The sequence below is a fragment of the Apodemus sylvaticus genome, chromosome 12, assembly GCF_947179515.1.
Source record: "Apodemus sylvaticus chromosome 12, mApoSyl1.1, whole genome shotgun sequence".
NCBI lineage: Eukaryota > Metazoa > Chordata > Mammalia > Rodentia > Muridae > Apodemus > Apodemus sylvaticus.
Window position 1 is genome coordinate 50,796,002 of NC_067483.1, and position 16,814 is coordinate 50,812,815.

At 37.3% G+C, this 16,814-nt stretch overlaps 1 protein-coding gene and 1 non-coding gene across 5 annotated transcripts in view; both read left to right on the plus strand.

Annotated features, from left to right (window-relative positions):
• Positions 1-186: 186 nt before the first annotated feature.
• Positions 187-16,814, plus strand: part of Uchl5 (ubiquitin C-terminal hydrolase L5) — a 29,004-nt gene continuing 12,376 nt past the window's right edge. For all 4 annotated transcript variants that reach the window (XR_007980588.1, XM_052201287.1, XM_052201288.1 and 1 more), the window contains exons 1-4: positions 187-360; positions 6,601-6,664; positions 8,370-8,475; positions 16,639-16,764. Coding sequence is in view for 3 of the 4 variants with exons in the window: in XM_052201287.1 (XP_052057247.1) it covers positions 285-360; positions 6,601-6,664; positions 8,370-8,475; positions 16,639-16,764 (372 nt within the window). In the remaining variant the exon portion in view is untranslated. The remainder of the gene's footprint in view (positions 361-6,600; positions 6,665-8,369; positions 8,476-16,638; positions 16,765-16,814) is intronic.
• LOC127697992 (small nucleolar RNA U109) lies at positions 1,775-1,909 on the plus strand. The gene has a single exon (XR_007980645.1). It is a non-coding gene; the product is annotated as a small nucleolar RNA U109 (small nucleolar RNA).

Below are 16,814 nucleotides of genomic sequence, written 5' to 3' on the forward strand. Positions count from 1 at the left end.
CCCTCCGGCGCTCCGAGGCCCCGCCTCTTCTCCGGCCCGGCGGAGGGCGCTACGGATCCTGAGAGGCTGCCGAGGAGTTTCGACGTCTCCTGGGTGGCTAGAGCGTCCTTCCGTGCTCTGTCGCGCGGCAGGTGACGGCGCCCGGAGGCTGTCGGGAAGTAGGCGGGGTGACGTGGGGTTGACGCTCCGCGGCGGGTTTTGCTGAGGTCTGCGGCCGGTGGCAGCTTGCGCTGCGGGCTTCGGAGAGCGCGAGGTGGAGCGGGGCGGTGTGTGTGGTCGGGGCCATGTCGAGCAATGCCGGGGAGTGGTGTCTCATGGAAAGCGACCCCGGGGTCTTCACCGAGCTCATTAAAGGATTCGGTGAGCACCAGGGGGACCATCCTGGGCCGGGGGTTCCGGGAGGAGGCCCACGTTGGGCCAGGTGGTCACCTGCCGCCACCGACGCCCGGCGTCGGAGAAGTGACTTCGGGGACTGGAGTCGGCGTGTGTGGAAAGTAGGGCTCCGGCCGCGTCCTCGGCCCGGGGCAGCCGCGTCTCCGCAGTGATCTTGGGAGCCACACCACGAGGGGAAGGAGCCCCTCTGCCTGTGCACTGCTGTGTTCTCCGGACTTGGGACTCGGATACTTGAATTGACTCGAGCGTCCTCCTTCCCTGTATCCCTCCCTCATCATCTCCTACGCGCTTATCTTGTCCTTTCCACTGTCCCTTCCCCGCGGAGCCTCCCTGTCTCCAGTGTGGTCAGGTGCATCGCTCAGGCCGTCGGTCCTGCGGAGCAGCCGGTCTAGGGCGTTGTGTTTCCCAGGGTGGTGTCTGAGGCTCCAGCCACCCAGAAACTCGAGATTCTAGTTTCCCAAAGCAGAACGTTCACCTTTCGTATGTGGGCACCTCTTCCGGACCTCCACAGATAACCGTCTACGCGGGTCTGCACGCTACTTCCCGCAGTTCTTTTACTCCCTCCTTTTTGACTTCCGGTGAAGTTGAGTTTTCTTGAGGTAGTGCTCTTGCTCAGAGGCCACATGTTTACCTCTGAATTTCTCTCTGACTTTTATTTCCTTCCGTACTAGTCAACCAATAGGACAGTTTATCCTTCCTCGTGTTCCCAAAGTTTTGGGGGAGTTTTTTTTTTCCTTCTCCATTTTAATTTTAATTTTTCCTCAAATATTGTTTCTGTTTTGTTAAAATTTGTACCCAAAATATAGCAATGTAGATTGTGTGTATTGTACATGGCTGAATATTTTGAGTATTACATAGCATATGTTCAACTGTACTTTGGGCATACAGTTACGGATTTGGAAGTTTTAATGTGAATAATCGGACTGCTGGTCTGAAGAACTGAGAGTCAAACTATAACAATATGTTGTTCTTCGTTTAAGAGAATGCAGAAAGTGTTTTAACCATATAGATCACAGAGGAGCTGGGCAAAAGAAATCATAATCTGTAGTGTAGGTTACCTGAAGGTAGTTTATGGAGCAGCCAGCAAAGTAACTAAAATATGGTGTAATGTGTATAGATCTTAGGTAAAAAGGTAAAGTCATGCCAAATCATATATCATATGGTATAGATTGGATTGCCTGGTAGTCCCTGGGGACTTACTTGGAAAAAGATGTGAAGTGCAAACAAAATTAGTTTGTGATTAACATTGGTTGTGCTTACAATGTTTAGAGTTAAGGTAGAATGAGATGAGAGAATCTTTTTTGATAATGGTAAGTTTGTGGGTGATTGGCTTGACATTAAAACCTTGGAGTCAGCATTTATGTAGTATTTCAATCTCAGGTTGCATGTGGAAATACCTTCTCCTCATTCTCTTTGGAGCAGGAATGCATCCAGAACATGCTACACTAAAAGAGGAGTTCTCAGGGCTGCCAGCCTTACAGTAGAGGTTGGGTAGTAGTATATTTCTCCTACAGAAAAAGAAAAGAAAATTAGCAGGAGTTGACTGAATGTAGGAAAGAAGAGACAAACATGACTAAAGCTTCTGGCTTTAGTGGCTAATAAAGTATAGTTTAAAGAATAGACCTGATAGGCAAGAAAATTAGATCAGTTTTGGACATCTACTGAATTTGAAATGTTTACAGGTTAAGTGATAAATTTTACTTTCAAAATCTTAACTGTCATTTGAAAAGTTGATGTTCAGAGATAGTGGCCCAAGTTTATTTTGAAATTAATGAAGTCTAGGGCTGGTGGTATAGCAAACCTGATGACCCACATTCTTCCCCCTGAAGAAGGCGCTAACCCCTTCTGAAAGACACCCACTCAGTTGTGGCATACGTGCCTTGGTATTCTCTCTTCCACATACACAATAAAAAGAAAGACATTACTGTAGTCCATAAACTAGCTGCCGTTTTCAGTTTCACATGTACAGAAAACTTGGAATTTGGGAATAATTTAAAGTTAGACATATGAGTAATATAAGTGCATCTGCACATTCTAAAAAACAATTATTAATGGGTTGGCGCCTCCTGTAGAATTTTGCTCAGCATTAAATGAAGGTAAGTTATAACAGCTGCTTCAAAGGAAAAATGCTTCATTTTAATTATTTTCATTTTTTTTCTTGTCCAGTTCTTATATTTACAATAGGGTTGGAGGTTTATTTGTCTGAAAGTGAAACACGTGTTTGTATTATGAATACTGTTGCAGTGATTTTGAAATGAACTCACTATGTAATGTAGCCGTCACTGTGCTGACACAGGTGTAGCAAGATACAGATGTCTCTGCCAGGAGAGAAGTCTGGAGTAATTTCTTCATCTGTAGCTACTGACTCATGCTTAAATATAGATGTGAATTTATAGAAATAATAGAACTTATAGAAATTCAAGGACTTGGGTCCTTGAAATTAAGTCTCTTATGATCACATCTAAGAAGGAAAATTTATTCTGAGGAAAGAGATAAGATAAAATTTGGCTGTCACACAAGAAATGTATAGTCTTAGGAGGTACATATATCTTGTTTATAATTGTATTCCCCAAAATAGCACTGATTCATTTAAAGGGTATTAGTTTCTAATTTAGGGCTCTTGGTAAAGTTCAGACAGTGCAGATCTTCTTTTGAGAGGTTAGCAGTTGGCTCATACCACCAGCCACATGTCTTGAATGTATCCCATGATCTTCAAGGATACCGTGGGGTAACAGAATAGGGTTGAGGAAACCTTCTGGAGTGTTCTTTGTTGGGGTGAAGAAGCTGGAGTCCTTCCTACTGCTTTTGGTAGACTTGGTGATGGAAAAAAATGTTGAGATGCCATCTGTTGGAAGATAAGAGAATCTAGCAGTCATTTAAGGCACTAGCAATATTTTAGGAGAACACTAAAGTATTTTTCATAGGGAAGGGAGGTCTAGATGTATTGTTAAGAAAATTATTGTTCTATATGGTTAGAATCATCCTGATAGCTATACTCTTAGTTTGGAATAAGTGAGTTTATTAAGTATACAGCAAGCTAAAGTAAAAATATATAGCAAAAGATGAAGAGGTAGACAAAACATCAAATTGGGACCGTGGAGATGGCTTAGTGGATAAGAGCATATATGCTTCTAACTGCCTCTAACTCCAACTTCATGAAATCCTCTTGGTCCGAAGGACACCTGAACTTATGTATACATGCACACACACAATTTAAATATTAAAAAAATAAACACTTAAAAATAGCATCACTATAGTCTGGAGAATTGCATTGACTGAACAGATAAGAGCACTGGTTACTTTTCCAGAGGCTATGGATTCCACTCCTAGCACCCATGTGGCAGCTCACAACTGTCTCTAATTCCAGTTCCTGGAGAGCAGTGCTCTATTCTGACCTCTGTAAGCACTAGGTATCTATATGGCCCACATACATACATGCAGATAAAATTTATACACATAAACACGAATTAAGTCTTAAAACCCATACCAGGTACTTAAAAATCAAATCAGGTACTTAAAATATCAGAAATCCATTGGGGAAATCCCTTTGAGGTTGTTGGCTGGAGTTTTTTAGAGAGTTTTGGGCAGAGCAGATTGTCCCCTCCAGTGAGCCCTCCGGGTACAGGAACAAATCAAACATGCACAGAACCCTGCAGAAACTGATTGGACAAGTTGAGGCCAATATAATGATGTTTTGCTGTCTACCTGTAATTTACTGATCGTTCATTTACTTTGACTCGCTATATATTTAATAAAATCACTCATTCAAAACTAAAGGTATGACTATTGTAAATCATTCTTCAGACCATACAAAACTATTAATATTATTTGTGGGAGGCTGAGGCAGAATAATAAGAAGTTCAAGGCCAGCTTCAGTTAATTATCAAAACTGCCTAAGGGGGTGTAAAAGAAAAGGAAAATATTTTTGAAATTACTTTTGGAATTTTATATAGTTCTATAAGAAAGATCAATAGTATGAGTATAGTTATGTTAGTGCATAGTATTTTTAAAATTCTGTTATTTAAATTTTAGAACCTCCTTAAAAGAGTGTTCTGGTTTGGATGACAGATTATATGATCATATGGTATAGGATTTAGTTCAATTACTCATGAAAATGTTCTTGTAAACCAGTGAATGATCTGCCGAGCCCTGAACTTGTAGAATATATCCTATGTATTCTTCATATAAGTTTAATGCATCCTGCACTATCTTTGATTTGAATGTATTGGATCATAGGACTTGCGTTACAATCATTTATTAATGTTTGTCCTCTCCAGGGCTTGCTAACTGCACATTGCATACAAAAAGTACTTGATAAATGCTAGTAGTTCATTAACTTCAAAAACTCTTTCCTCAGCTTTTGGTGTGTGTGTGTGTGTGTGTGTGTGTAGTATGTATGTATGTGTTCATCTTTGTAGTGGCTAGAGATAGATAATGTAAGTTCTTCAGTTATTCTCCACTTTGGGTTTTGAGATAGGTTCTCTCATTGAGCTGAGTCTCACCTATTACCTAAGCCAGTTGGCCAGTAAGCTCCAGAAGAAACCTGCCTGCCCGCTCGCTGCCCCTGCAGCAAGGGTTAGGGCTGCTGAAGCTCGTCTGCATGAGGGTTGGGATCCACGTGGAGGTTCTCGTGCTTGTGCACAGGCACTTTACTACCCAAGGCTCCTCAACTTTTTTTTAACGTTAGGAGAGTTTGCATTAAGTTCTTTATGTTTGGTATTTTCTTCCTCACCACTCTGTATAACAGGAAAACTTCTCTCAATATTTCTCTCAAATCAATCTTTCTCTCCTTTAAACAAAATAGATATTAACTTTGGTTTGTACATATGTGAGGAAAGCAAAGTTTAGATTTGTTGTCTCCTTTCTCAAAGTTGAGCTTCAAGACAGCTAGGCTCATACACATACATTTAACGTTTGAGAGAGTGAAGCCAGAGACATGCGATGACGTGAACTTGAACTTAGTTCTTTTGTGCTACAGATAATCTAGGTACACTAACCTTAACAGAGAACCATTAAAAGTTTTTACAAGACATCTGAAGGCTTCTTGACTACTCACTTGAAAATCAGGAGTGTTAGGTTTCCAGACAACTGCAAGCAAATGTAGACTTTAATTAATAGTAGCTATAGTGAATTCAGGCAGACAGCTTAATATCCTGCGTATTTTTGGTGTTAAGTCATATTGTGTAGATATTAGAGAAACTCTGTCCAAAACTCTTTACACACAAGAGATAGTCGTTGATATTTTTATGTCTTGTAATAATGCTAGCTGCCATCTAGTGGCTTTTAGTGTTAGGCACCATATTAAATGTCTTATTTATTCTCTCAATTTTGCCTTTACAACAGTATGAAGATGACATAGAGGCAAAATGGTCATATGTACTAATGGTTGAGCCATGATTCAAATTTAGCAGTTTAAGAAGCTGAATGCTTACTCCATGACTACTGTGGTACTTCTAGAACAAAGTTTCTTGGCCGGGACAACACTATTTTTTTAGATAATCCTGGAGGCCCTGAACTCCTGTATTCAAATCATCCACCTAGCTTAGCTTTCCTAGTACCTGGAAATATAGATGTATTATGCAGTCAGATAATTTGTATCCTGTGTAACGTAGGATGTTTGTCATCTCTTTCTACTAGATGCCAGTGGTAAGTCACCTGTATTCTTCATACTATTGACCAGGGGAGGGAAATAGAAAGAAAAGGAAAAAAAGGCTATAGATATTGCTGCATATTCCCAGCAGAGCGAAATAGCCATAATAAGCACGGTTGGGAAACAGTGGTCTAGACGAGTGTGCTTGGGCTAGGGAGAAAGGTTAGTAGGTAATATACTTAGACTGTATCAAAACTGAGGACTGGAAGTCATTGTTAAGTGCTATTCTTTCATAGAAAAGAAAAGTATATCGCGATTTAAAAAGAGGTAAGAACAGAGTAAGAAAGAGCTGAGGATTGAGATACACAGAGTGGAGAGTACAGGGTTCTATTTGATGTAAATAAACTCTGGACACTTAATACTATGATCTCACAATAGGTCGCTGGGAAACAATGAAGGCAGCAGTGGACCTGGCTGGGGACGTCTGCACTTTCACCATTCTGTTTTGTCATGTCTTGTTGCCCTGGCGTGTGCCTTTCTTTTAGTTGGTATTTTATCTCTTGGTAAAGGAGAAAATATGTTTTTTGTTTTCTAAAGAAAATAATTTCTTGTTTCAGGCTGCCGAGGAGCCCAAGTAGAAGAAATATGGAGCTTAGAGCCTGAGAGTTTTGAAAAGCTAAAGTAAGTGAAGTTTTAATTGTATTTATCTACGTTTCAGCACACTTTTTAAATATACTCGGATTTGTCTTTTCCTTTTACTTGAATTACCATACGGCTGAATACATTTAGGTTTTGGTTTTGTTATTGTTTTCAATCCTATGGGATAAGTATTACCCTGAGTTTATATCCAAGAATCTGAGATTCATGGGTAAGTTATATGCCAAAAAAAAAAGTATATACATTTTCTTGATTATAAATTCACAGAATTCATTTACAGTTCAATAGCATTAAACCCTAAAATGATTTTATCATTAAAATAATAATAAGCCAGAAAAGCACCGGTAAATCCGACTGTATTGTATTGTTTCCTGAGAAGGTTAAAATGTCAAATTCCAAATGTTGATGCTAGGAAGAATGTTTCACCAACTTTCTGATAAGAATCGCTTCCCAGAGTTGAAGTGTGAGGTAAGACTAGGAATGGTAACTAACTCCTGGAAAGTGATGAATATGTAGATAGTTCTTGGCCAGGCCAACCTGGAGTATGGAGTGAGATTTTGTCTCTATAAACAGACAAAAACCACATTGACTAACTGCAAATGGCAGACCAGATGAGTTTTCATTTTGAGAGTGTTCATAGTCTTATAATGGGGACAAGATAAAAGCTTTTCAAGGGGAAAATGACAGCCAGGCCTGATGTCTGATTATTGAGGCCAGCTTAGCTATATAGTGAGTCTTACATGGGCTACAGAGTGAGATTTTTGTCACAAAAAGCCTATAAAGTAAACAGAGAGGAAATGGGTGCTTACAGTTACTGTACTGTTTTTAGTGGTGAGAAAAGGGTGAGTTTCTTTCTCCTACTTTCATCTTTCCCATAGAAAGGGCAGTGATTACAGACAAAATACGAGAATAAGAAATAAATAAGCTGAAGAAAGCTGTCAAAATAAGAAATTTTAAATAATGGCTTAATGTTTCTTATTATTCCGTTATGAATGAGTAATTTCATTATGTATAAGATGGCAGTAGCCATTCATACTGTAGATTGAGGATTATACATAAATTCAATAATGATGCAAAAGTGACTTCCTAGAGTTAATGTGTATGCAGGCTGCTGCTTTTATATAAACACTCTGTATACTGGGATGTGATGTAAGCAAATAGCTTCCACTTTTACTATATACTTTATTTTTAACACAGGACCACAATCTGGGCATGGTGGTACATGTTTTAATTCTAGCACTCAGGAAGCAGAGGCCAGCCTGGTCTACAGGATAGCTAGGACTAGTTGAGACCCTGTCTCAAAAAACCAAATTTCCTGGCCACATGTAGCCCAGGCTGTCCTCAAATTCCAGAGCCCAGGTTGCCCCTACCTCCCAAGTGCTGGATTTTGTAGATCTGTGCTATCACATTCACTCAGACATTTTTCTAATTTTTAAGTGAGTTGATAAAAGATAAATGAATTGATGAATTGTCTACAGATTGGAGAATAATCTTTACATAATTATGTTCTGACTGATTTAGGTTTTAGTTTTACTAACTTCTAAGCCAGCATTCTAATGACTATAAATGCCTGTCTTAGTAAAATTTTAAATAGTCACTTAATTAATTAGTTAATTTGCATTCTCTTTGTTAAATAGCTATGACATGATATACTGATGATATATATACATACATACATACATAAAGAAATCTGGTTTTGGTGTTACTAATTCAGCTTTTTATTTTGTAGGCCAGTACATGGGTTAATTTTTCTTTTCAAGTGGCAGCCAGGAGAAGAACCTGCTGGCTCTGTGGTTCAGGACTCCAGGCTTGAAACAATATTTTTTGCAAAGCAGGTATTGTCTATGATTCTCTGAAAAATTGCAGGAGCCAAAGGACACTAGTCTGTATTTGTATCTAGCTTAGCACTTTCTTTTGTTGTGGGGTCCCTTTACACTTTTAAACTTTATTGCCAGAAACAAGTTTTGTTTTTATGATTTCCTCCTAGTATGTAATGTATAGACAATAAAACTGAGACATTTAAAAAGTGATCAGTTGATTGAAAATTAACAGGATTGTTACATGTTTATATAAGTAGGTTATAGATAAACTCCAGGTTTCTAGTATAACAAGCAACCACTCTGTAACAAAGTAATATTATAAACCTCAAATAACATTTTAAATCAAAACTTAACTATATTTATCAAACCAAAATTAAAGAGTACTAAAAAACTCCATTGTTTTAGATCATCTCAAATGTGTATATTACCTGGTTAATGGCATCCACAAAGATTATCTCTTCTGTTTCTCCATTTAGTCTGTCTTTGTTTTGGTTTGCTTTTGGTTGAAATAAGTTAAGAAAATCTGTACTTCAATATGTTTGTAATTAGGAGAAAGAAAATTATTTTTAGGTAATTGTAATATTCATTAACAATGTATGGAAACCAGGAAACAAACATGAAACATAACAAAAATGTTAGTTGCATTATGAAATGTATGTGCTCTGATAAATTTCTTTGGATTATTTTACCATTTGTTGTTATGATTCTACATGATTGCGTAGCAACATTAGTTATGGAAAACTCATTGTGCATACATCATTCAAATATTGATAAATTTGATTGAACTGAGAATTGTAGCAAGTCACGTGTGCTAAAATCATTCTGTTTTATTAGAGAAATTGTGTCATGAGATTTATAAACTTAGGGTTTGCTCAGAGTTTTATAAAATTTCAATTTTTATTAAGTTCAAATCAATGATAAACACCTGTCAAATTTCCTTAGTGTTATTACTTATTTTGTGGAAAATATAATTTATGGAAAATATTTGTCAGATACTCTTGATTGAAGTCATGTTTGTGAGTCATTTATTCTTTCAAGTAAAAATAATCCAGAAAAAAAAGGCATTAACTTACCTGACACCTCATCACACAAATATTGTTTCTCAAAACAGCTTGCATTTCTTGGTGTTGTGCTCTGTAGAAGGTATTTGGCCTTCATATCGCATTCCATAAAACAGTAAAGAATATGCCCCAAGATCCCCAAGATCAAAATTTAATAAAAATGATTTTTGCTGCCTTGCAAATAATATTTTTCTGGGAAGCTACTTCATTTACAAAATTAATGCTATTTTTTTTAAATAAACACCATTACTTTTATGCCATTAGGAAATGGAAAAGCAGGAACAGTAAAAACTGTCTTAGTAGAATTATGATAGAAATAATTGAACCTAGGAAGGATCTTAACTCTTTTTGGAGATTCATGGCCATCCTTGTTTATAAAATGATCAGAAAATGTTAAATCCCTAATAGATTTTGTCCATATATCTGTCCCATTGTTTGGAAAAAAATGAAGTAAGAATTAAATTAGTTTAATTAATTAGTTTGATAAGAGTTTGAAATCCAAGCCAAAAAAACCTATTTAGTTTAAAAATTGGTTGTTTCTGATATCCCCAATCATGTACAATATTGGTAAGCAATTGTCATTTCTACCTGTGAGGTCAGGACACAGCTCTTCTCTATTTGTTTGCTTATTTTTCTTTTTTTCTTTTTGTTTTCATTTAACTTTTCTGAATTGAATATTTCTAAGAGAAGTTAAAGTTTTCTTGTTCTATATGAAAATATGCTTTTACTTCTTTCTAAAAGTACAGAAGTATAAAGCCGGGCAGGTGGATTTCTGAGTTTGAGACCAGCCTGGTCTACAGAGTGAATTCCAGGACAGTCAGGGCTACACAGAGAAACCCTGTCTTGAAAAACCAAAAAAAAAAAAAAAAAAAAAAAAAAAAGAAGTATACTTATGAACATAAATATTTTCATAATCCCATACTGACCAGGACTAGCCCCCCTTTTTTGTTTGTTTGTTTCTCTGTAGAACCCCAGCTGTCCTGGAACTCACTCTGTAGACCAGGCTGGCCTGGAACTCAGAAATCTGCCAGCCTCTGCCTCCCAAGTGCTGGGATTAAAGGCATGCGCCACCATCCATTCTTTTAATGGTTTGACTAGTCTAGTCAATAAGTAGACTATGTATCTGTTACAGAAATTGCAAGCTTTTAAAATATATGATATTGAAACTGAAATAGTTCATACATTGTTCCTACTTTGGAGATGGCCACTATTGTATTTTTCTCTGTGGTTCTGTATGTGTGCTTTTTCTATGTTTATGTTTGTAATTTCTTCCACATTAGCCTGTGAGTCTGAGAGTTGGGAATTTTGCTTTTAAATGTAGTACATGGCATGTAGTATGTATTCAGTAAATGGAGATTGAACTGTTTGTATCTAAAGCTATCATGATTGAAGAGCTTGAGCCCACTACTCTCCAGACATTAAGATGTGTGGTTTAATCAGGCCTTAACTGTGTCTTTCTGTTGTTACAGCAGTAGACTTTATTGTTGGTGTGAGTTTTGTGGGGAAGAAGGGAGCTTCTATGTAGTATAGACTGGTCTGGAATATGGTGTTCTGTCTCAGCTTCCCAACTGTCGGGATTACAGACATGTACCACTGCATTTGGGCAGAGACATTGTTATTGGTAAGGTTTAAGAGAGTACTTGGGGAAAAAAAAACAAAAAAGAGAGTACTTGATATAAAAGATGATACTATAGTAAAACTTTATAATTTCTGGTGTCCTCTGATTATTTTCTTAGTTATTCGTTACATTTTCTTCAGAAAACATTTAATATTTTAAATAGTTTTTGAGATTAAAAAAATCATGTATGTGAGTATTTTACTTGCATTTATACCTTTGCAATACATGCATGCATTGCCTTCAGAGGCCAGGAGAGGGCAGTGGATCTGCTGGAACTGGAGTTACAGCTAGTTGCTAATTATCATGTGAGTTCTGGGAATCAAACTTAGATCCCCTGGAAGAGCAAGCAGCTAATGCTCTTAACCACTGAGCCATCTGTCCAGCCCTTCCCCCAGGCTACATTTTTATCTTACTGTAATAGTTTATTTGTAATGTACTTTTTTGTCTTTTTGTTTTTGTCCCCCCCCCCCCCCCCAAACAGGGTTTCTCTGTGTAGCCCTGACTGTCCTGGAACTCTGTAGACCAGGCTGGCCTCGAACTCATAAATCCACCTCCCAAGTGCTGGGACTGAAGACATGTGCCACCACTGCCTGGCTTGTATTGTACTATTATACTATTCTTAAGATGTCAATATTTTATTCTGTATTTCAGGTCAATTTCACTTTAAAATTTACTAATTTGCTAATTTTATATTTCATGTGAGCCTGTTAAGAGAATTGTTACATAAATACGTTATCTTTGATCTTATGTTTCAAGGACACCAGGAAGAGGTGTTCAGGAAAGAGTGTCTAGACTTTAGGAGTATTTTCAGAAATAAAACATTTGAACTGTATGTGTTCATACTTTGAAGGCTAAAACATTACATCGCAGTAATGTTTTTGTACAAAACACTTGCCATGTCATTGACAACAAAGGCATGGTCTATTAGCTTCCTTTCTGCTTGTCTGACTCCATCCCTTCTGCCTTTCAGGACAGAGGTGTTTGAGTAGTAGAAAGACACAAGAATTTCACCAAAAGGTATTCCATGGGTGGAACTTCCAGTTGTCTTCTGCCAGTGGGATCACAGATGATACTGACTTTCCATACAATGCTTTCTGACAGTATGCATGGCATTGTCTTCCCGGGAAATTCCAACTGATTTGTAGTGGTGATGGTTTTCATAGGTCTGATCTGTTATTGATGTAGATTACCATAGTCTTCTGCCCCACAGAAGACAGCCCATAAAACTGATGCAAAGTGCCTACTCTAAGGCACATTATTAGAATCTGAGTATGACATAAAACCCCCTAGAAAGACATCATTCTCAGGCATCACTCTTTCTAGACCCCCCTAGGTAGAGACAGACCAAGGAATCAAACTTTTGAGGGTGAAGTTATTTGCTAAACAAGTAAATAAAGGATCTGACCTTGTTGAGGAGTTCTGATCAGACTCCTCTGAGTAAGTTGTAAGTAGTTTGGCTGAAACTGTAGGATAAGAAGGCATTAATTAAAGGAAAAGGCTGAGGGTCATTCCAGATTGACAACAGCTTCACGGTAAAAGGAATTGTGACTATTAGAAGATACTACAAGAAAAAAGGGCAGTGTAACCAACTATGGAGAACAATGGGGAGATGTCATGGAATATGAAGTTTAGTAGGCAGAACATATTAGAACCAGGTTAGGTTAGATACAGGTTTAAAGAAATAATGGTCTTACAGTAAGTATTTTCCCCTCCCTCCCTCCCTCCCTCCCTCCCTCCCTCCCTCCCTCTCTCCCTCCCTCCCTCCCTCCCTCCCTCCCTCCCTCCCTCCATCCATCCTTTGTAATTGTCAAGGTTATAGGCAACAGTTTTGTTGCTTTCTGTATGACTCCTATTTGAGAGGTTTCTTCATGGTCCAAAATTGTTGCCAGAGCTTCAATCATTCTATCATAGTTGCATATGTCAGACACTCAGAAGTGGGCAGCACAATCTGTTGCTTTTATGGACATTTATATAAGTTGTTAGTGTCATATGCTTACTTTAAAACAAACAAACAAACAACCCCCCCCCCCAAACTTCATAACCTGAATTAGCAAAGGAAACTAGGAAGATTGTCTTTATTCCAGGTGGCCTCAGTTCAGGCCAAAATTTGGGCATTCAGTTCTTAGATAAAAAGAAAACGGTAAATACTAGAGAACAACTGTCAGATAATAACCAAAGGAAAGGCACAGGTCACGCAGTATATTTTAGGTTGATTGAGACTTTCTTTCTTTTTTTTTTTTAGTTAGTTTAGCAACAATGATATATTTTAGAATTATATAATGGGGAAAATATTTCTCAAGGTTTTCAAATTCCCACATTGTTATTTTTTGAGAGTCAGGGAAAATAAATCAGTATTCCTAGGAACTATGATTATTTTAAACATCTAAAAATCTTTTTTTAAAGATATATTTATTATATGTACAGCATTCTGCTTGCATGTATACCTGCAGGCCAGAAGAGAGCACTAGATCTCATTATAGATGATTGTGAGCCACCATGTGGTTGCTGGGAATTTACCTCAGAACCTTTGGAAAAGCAGACAGTGCTCTTAACCTCTGAACTATCTCTCCAGCCCACTTCTAAAAATCTTAACTGCATTATTTTTGAAGACTCACTGCTTGAGAGTTTTATATAAGCATACAATATGCACCTGATTCCCTTCGATTCACTTCTTCCTTTTGTCTCCTTCTACCACTTTTCTGTGCCAGCATCATGTAAGCCCACTGAGTTTACTCACCTATTTGTGTACCTATATGTGCAAGGGTACAGGGCCATCTGCCAGAACATGGATATTCTGTAAAGGACCACATTCCCAAAGAAAACCAACTCCTCTCCTCAACAGCCATCAGTTGCAGTAGCTCCTCAGATGTGTGTAAGACTTCATGAACCCCTCCCCCATCCATGCTGGGATGCTGGATAGCTTGGTCTGCCCAGGTTTTAATCATGTAGTCGTAGCAACGGAGTTCATGTATGTAGCAGTTTATATGATTAAGATTCTTCTCTGTATTCTGTGAGTAGTAATAAGTTATCAAAATGTTTTTCAAGATGATGGAGGACGATTAGATTTTCATTTAGAAAATTACCTTGGTTATACTGTAAGAGTGCACTTTAAACATGGTATAGAATATAATCATAGATACTTATGTGAGAGTTAGCAAGACTGAAAGTAGTGGTGGATGTAGATTCGAATAGAGGTAGCACCTTTAGTGTGTAATGGATAGACTTGTGAAAATGGAGGAGGAAGACATTGATGATGCCTATGTTTTCCTTAACTTGCTGAAGGTACATGGAATGGAGGTATTATTCTTGATTTATAACAAATTTATGATTGGCTCTGTCATGGCTTTCTTTTATTTGACTATTTAGTTGAGTTCTAGATTTCTTATTTGCATATTTACACAAAATTGGGCTTAATAGTCTACCTTTAGTATTTAACACTTTTGTTAGAGTTAGGATAATAACCTAGTCAATCTTGTTTTTATTTTCTATCCTCTCCAATCCTTTCTTTAATTTCAACTGAATCTTTCTTAAACCGTTTTAAATTATTTAGTTTCTCTATGAAAAATATGTTAGAAAATTTTTAAGATCATTGATGTATAAATTAGTAAATGACCTCTATGGCTGCAACCATACTAATACAACCAACCAGAAGTGCTCTTTAGTTCTGAAATATCTCATTGCAATTTCTTCCTTTATAGAAACTCTTTACATATCTTTCTAGAATTTCATTATGTTTGCTTTTAGTCTGCCCAGATTTTCAAAGCTATATAAGAATTTTGTATTTGGAAAAGACATAAGATGTGTCAGGTAAAGTTATTTCTTCTATGTTAGTTTGGTTTTCTGTCATTTGTGTATCTTTGTGACTTCTCACAAGTTTCTTCATGAGCAGTATTCTTCTCAGTACTAAGTTTGATTTTGTATTTTTGAGATAGGGTCTCATGACGTTGAATGCTAAAGCTTAAGGAATCCTACTTCCTCAGTCTCCTGAGTTTACTTTTATCTTAAAATTTAATCTTATCTTTCTCTGTATATGTGTGGGTGTACATGTATGTAAGTCTGTAGGCATGCATCCTATATACAGAGGCCAAAGCAGAGTATCAGTCATCTTCTTCTATTGTTCTCTCTATGTCTTATTGCCTGCAGGTAAGGTCTTTGAATCTGAAACCCACCTTTACTTCTGGGATCTGCTGCCCATCTATGCTCCTGATACAGTATTGACAGGCATATGCAGTTTTTACATGGATTCTTGTGATTTTGACCCTAGTCCTCATGTGTGTGTGAGCATCTCCCCATATGTTTGAAAAGTATTATTTTCTTTGTAGAAGTCAGAATTTACCTCATTCATGATTTGGGTTTTTGTTTTTGTTTGTTTTTTAGACAGAATCTTATTTGGGGACCCTGACTTGCCTTGAACTTGCTGTGTAAACCAGACCTGCCTTGAACTCACAGAGCTTTTCCTTCCTTTATTTTGTTCTTAATTATGTATAAGCATGTATGTTTGTAAGCATGAGTGCAGGTGCTCCCAGAAGTCAGGGGCATTTGATTTCCTGGAGCTGGAATTATCTATACTGTGGCTTGTCTGATGTGGGTGCTTTGAACCAAATCTAGGTCCTCTGGAAGAGCAGAAATACTTGAAATGGCTGAGCCATTTCTCCAGCTCCTTTTTCTGTTTTTTATTTCTGTGATCTTAGCATTTTAGGTGTGAGCTGTGTGGAAGATAAGATGTTATAAAATAGGTGATCTTATTGGAGAAGCCCACATTCATAATATAGAATCAGCTTGGTATGATGTCTGCTATACAAATTGTAGAATCAGACTGTCTCTTGGTTAGCTATATGTCCTTGGGAAGCCCTTTAATTCTTTGTGTCTCAGCTTCAGTAAACGTAAAGTAAAATAAAGATATATTTTTATAGTTTGTTGAGAAGATTAAAATCATTGATATATGTAAAGAACCCAGTATCTAGTACAGAAGGAGGTCTTTTTTTTTTTTTTTTTTTTTTGGCTTGTGTATATATAAGATCCATGTAATCTGTTGAACATAAAGTATGATGATTGTAGCTTTGAGTAAAAATATGTGAACAATAAATACTTGTATTAGATATTCAAATGAGGGTGGGAATGAGTTGTTGCAGAATCTCTGTGGAGTTAAAGTTAAATGTGGATGAATTGGGTAAGAGTAAGTTTAGGAAGAAGGAAGTTAGGAGGAAGGACAAATTATTTTGTTCTAGGTAGCTGTTTTAGGTTAGGCTGATTGGTCATGCTGCGTTAACTGGATTTGTCTGCAATCTTAATGGTTACTAAGTTTCTTTGACTCTAGAATCTTCAACTCAAGAATTTTATCAATTTCCTGAAAGTAGGCCAGAATGGGAACTAAAAGTTTATACCATTGCTATATGAAATAGAATTTGAAGATTACTTTTGTTTGGAGGTTGAGTTGTCAACTAAAAAAAAAAAAAATTAAAACAGACTCATAATACTCTTCCTTTTTATATTTTATAGGTAATTAATAATGCTTGTGCCACTCAGGCAATCGTAAGTGTACTACTGAACTGTACCCATCAAGATGTGCATTTAGGAGAGACATTATCAGAATTTAAAGAATTTTCCCAAAGTTTTGATGCAGCTGTGAGTAGCCTTCTTAATCTTAAAATGACCTATTTGTGATTGTTCTTCTT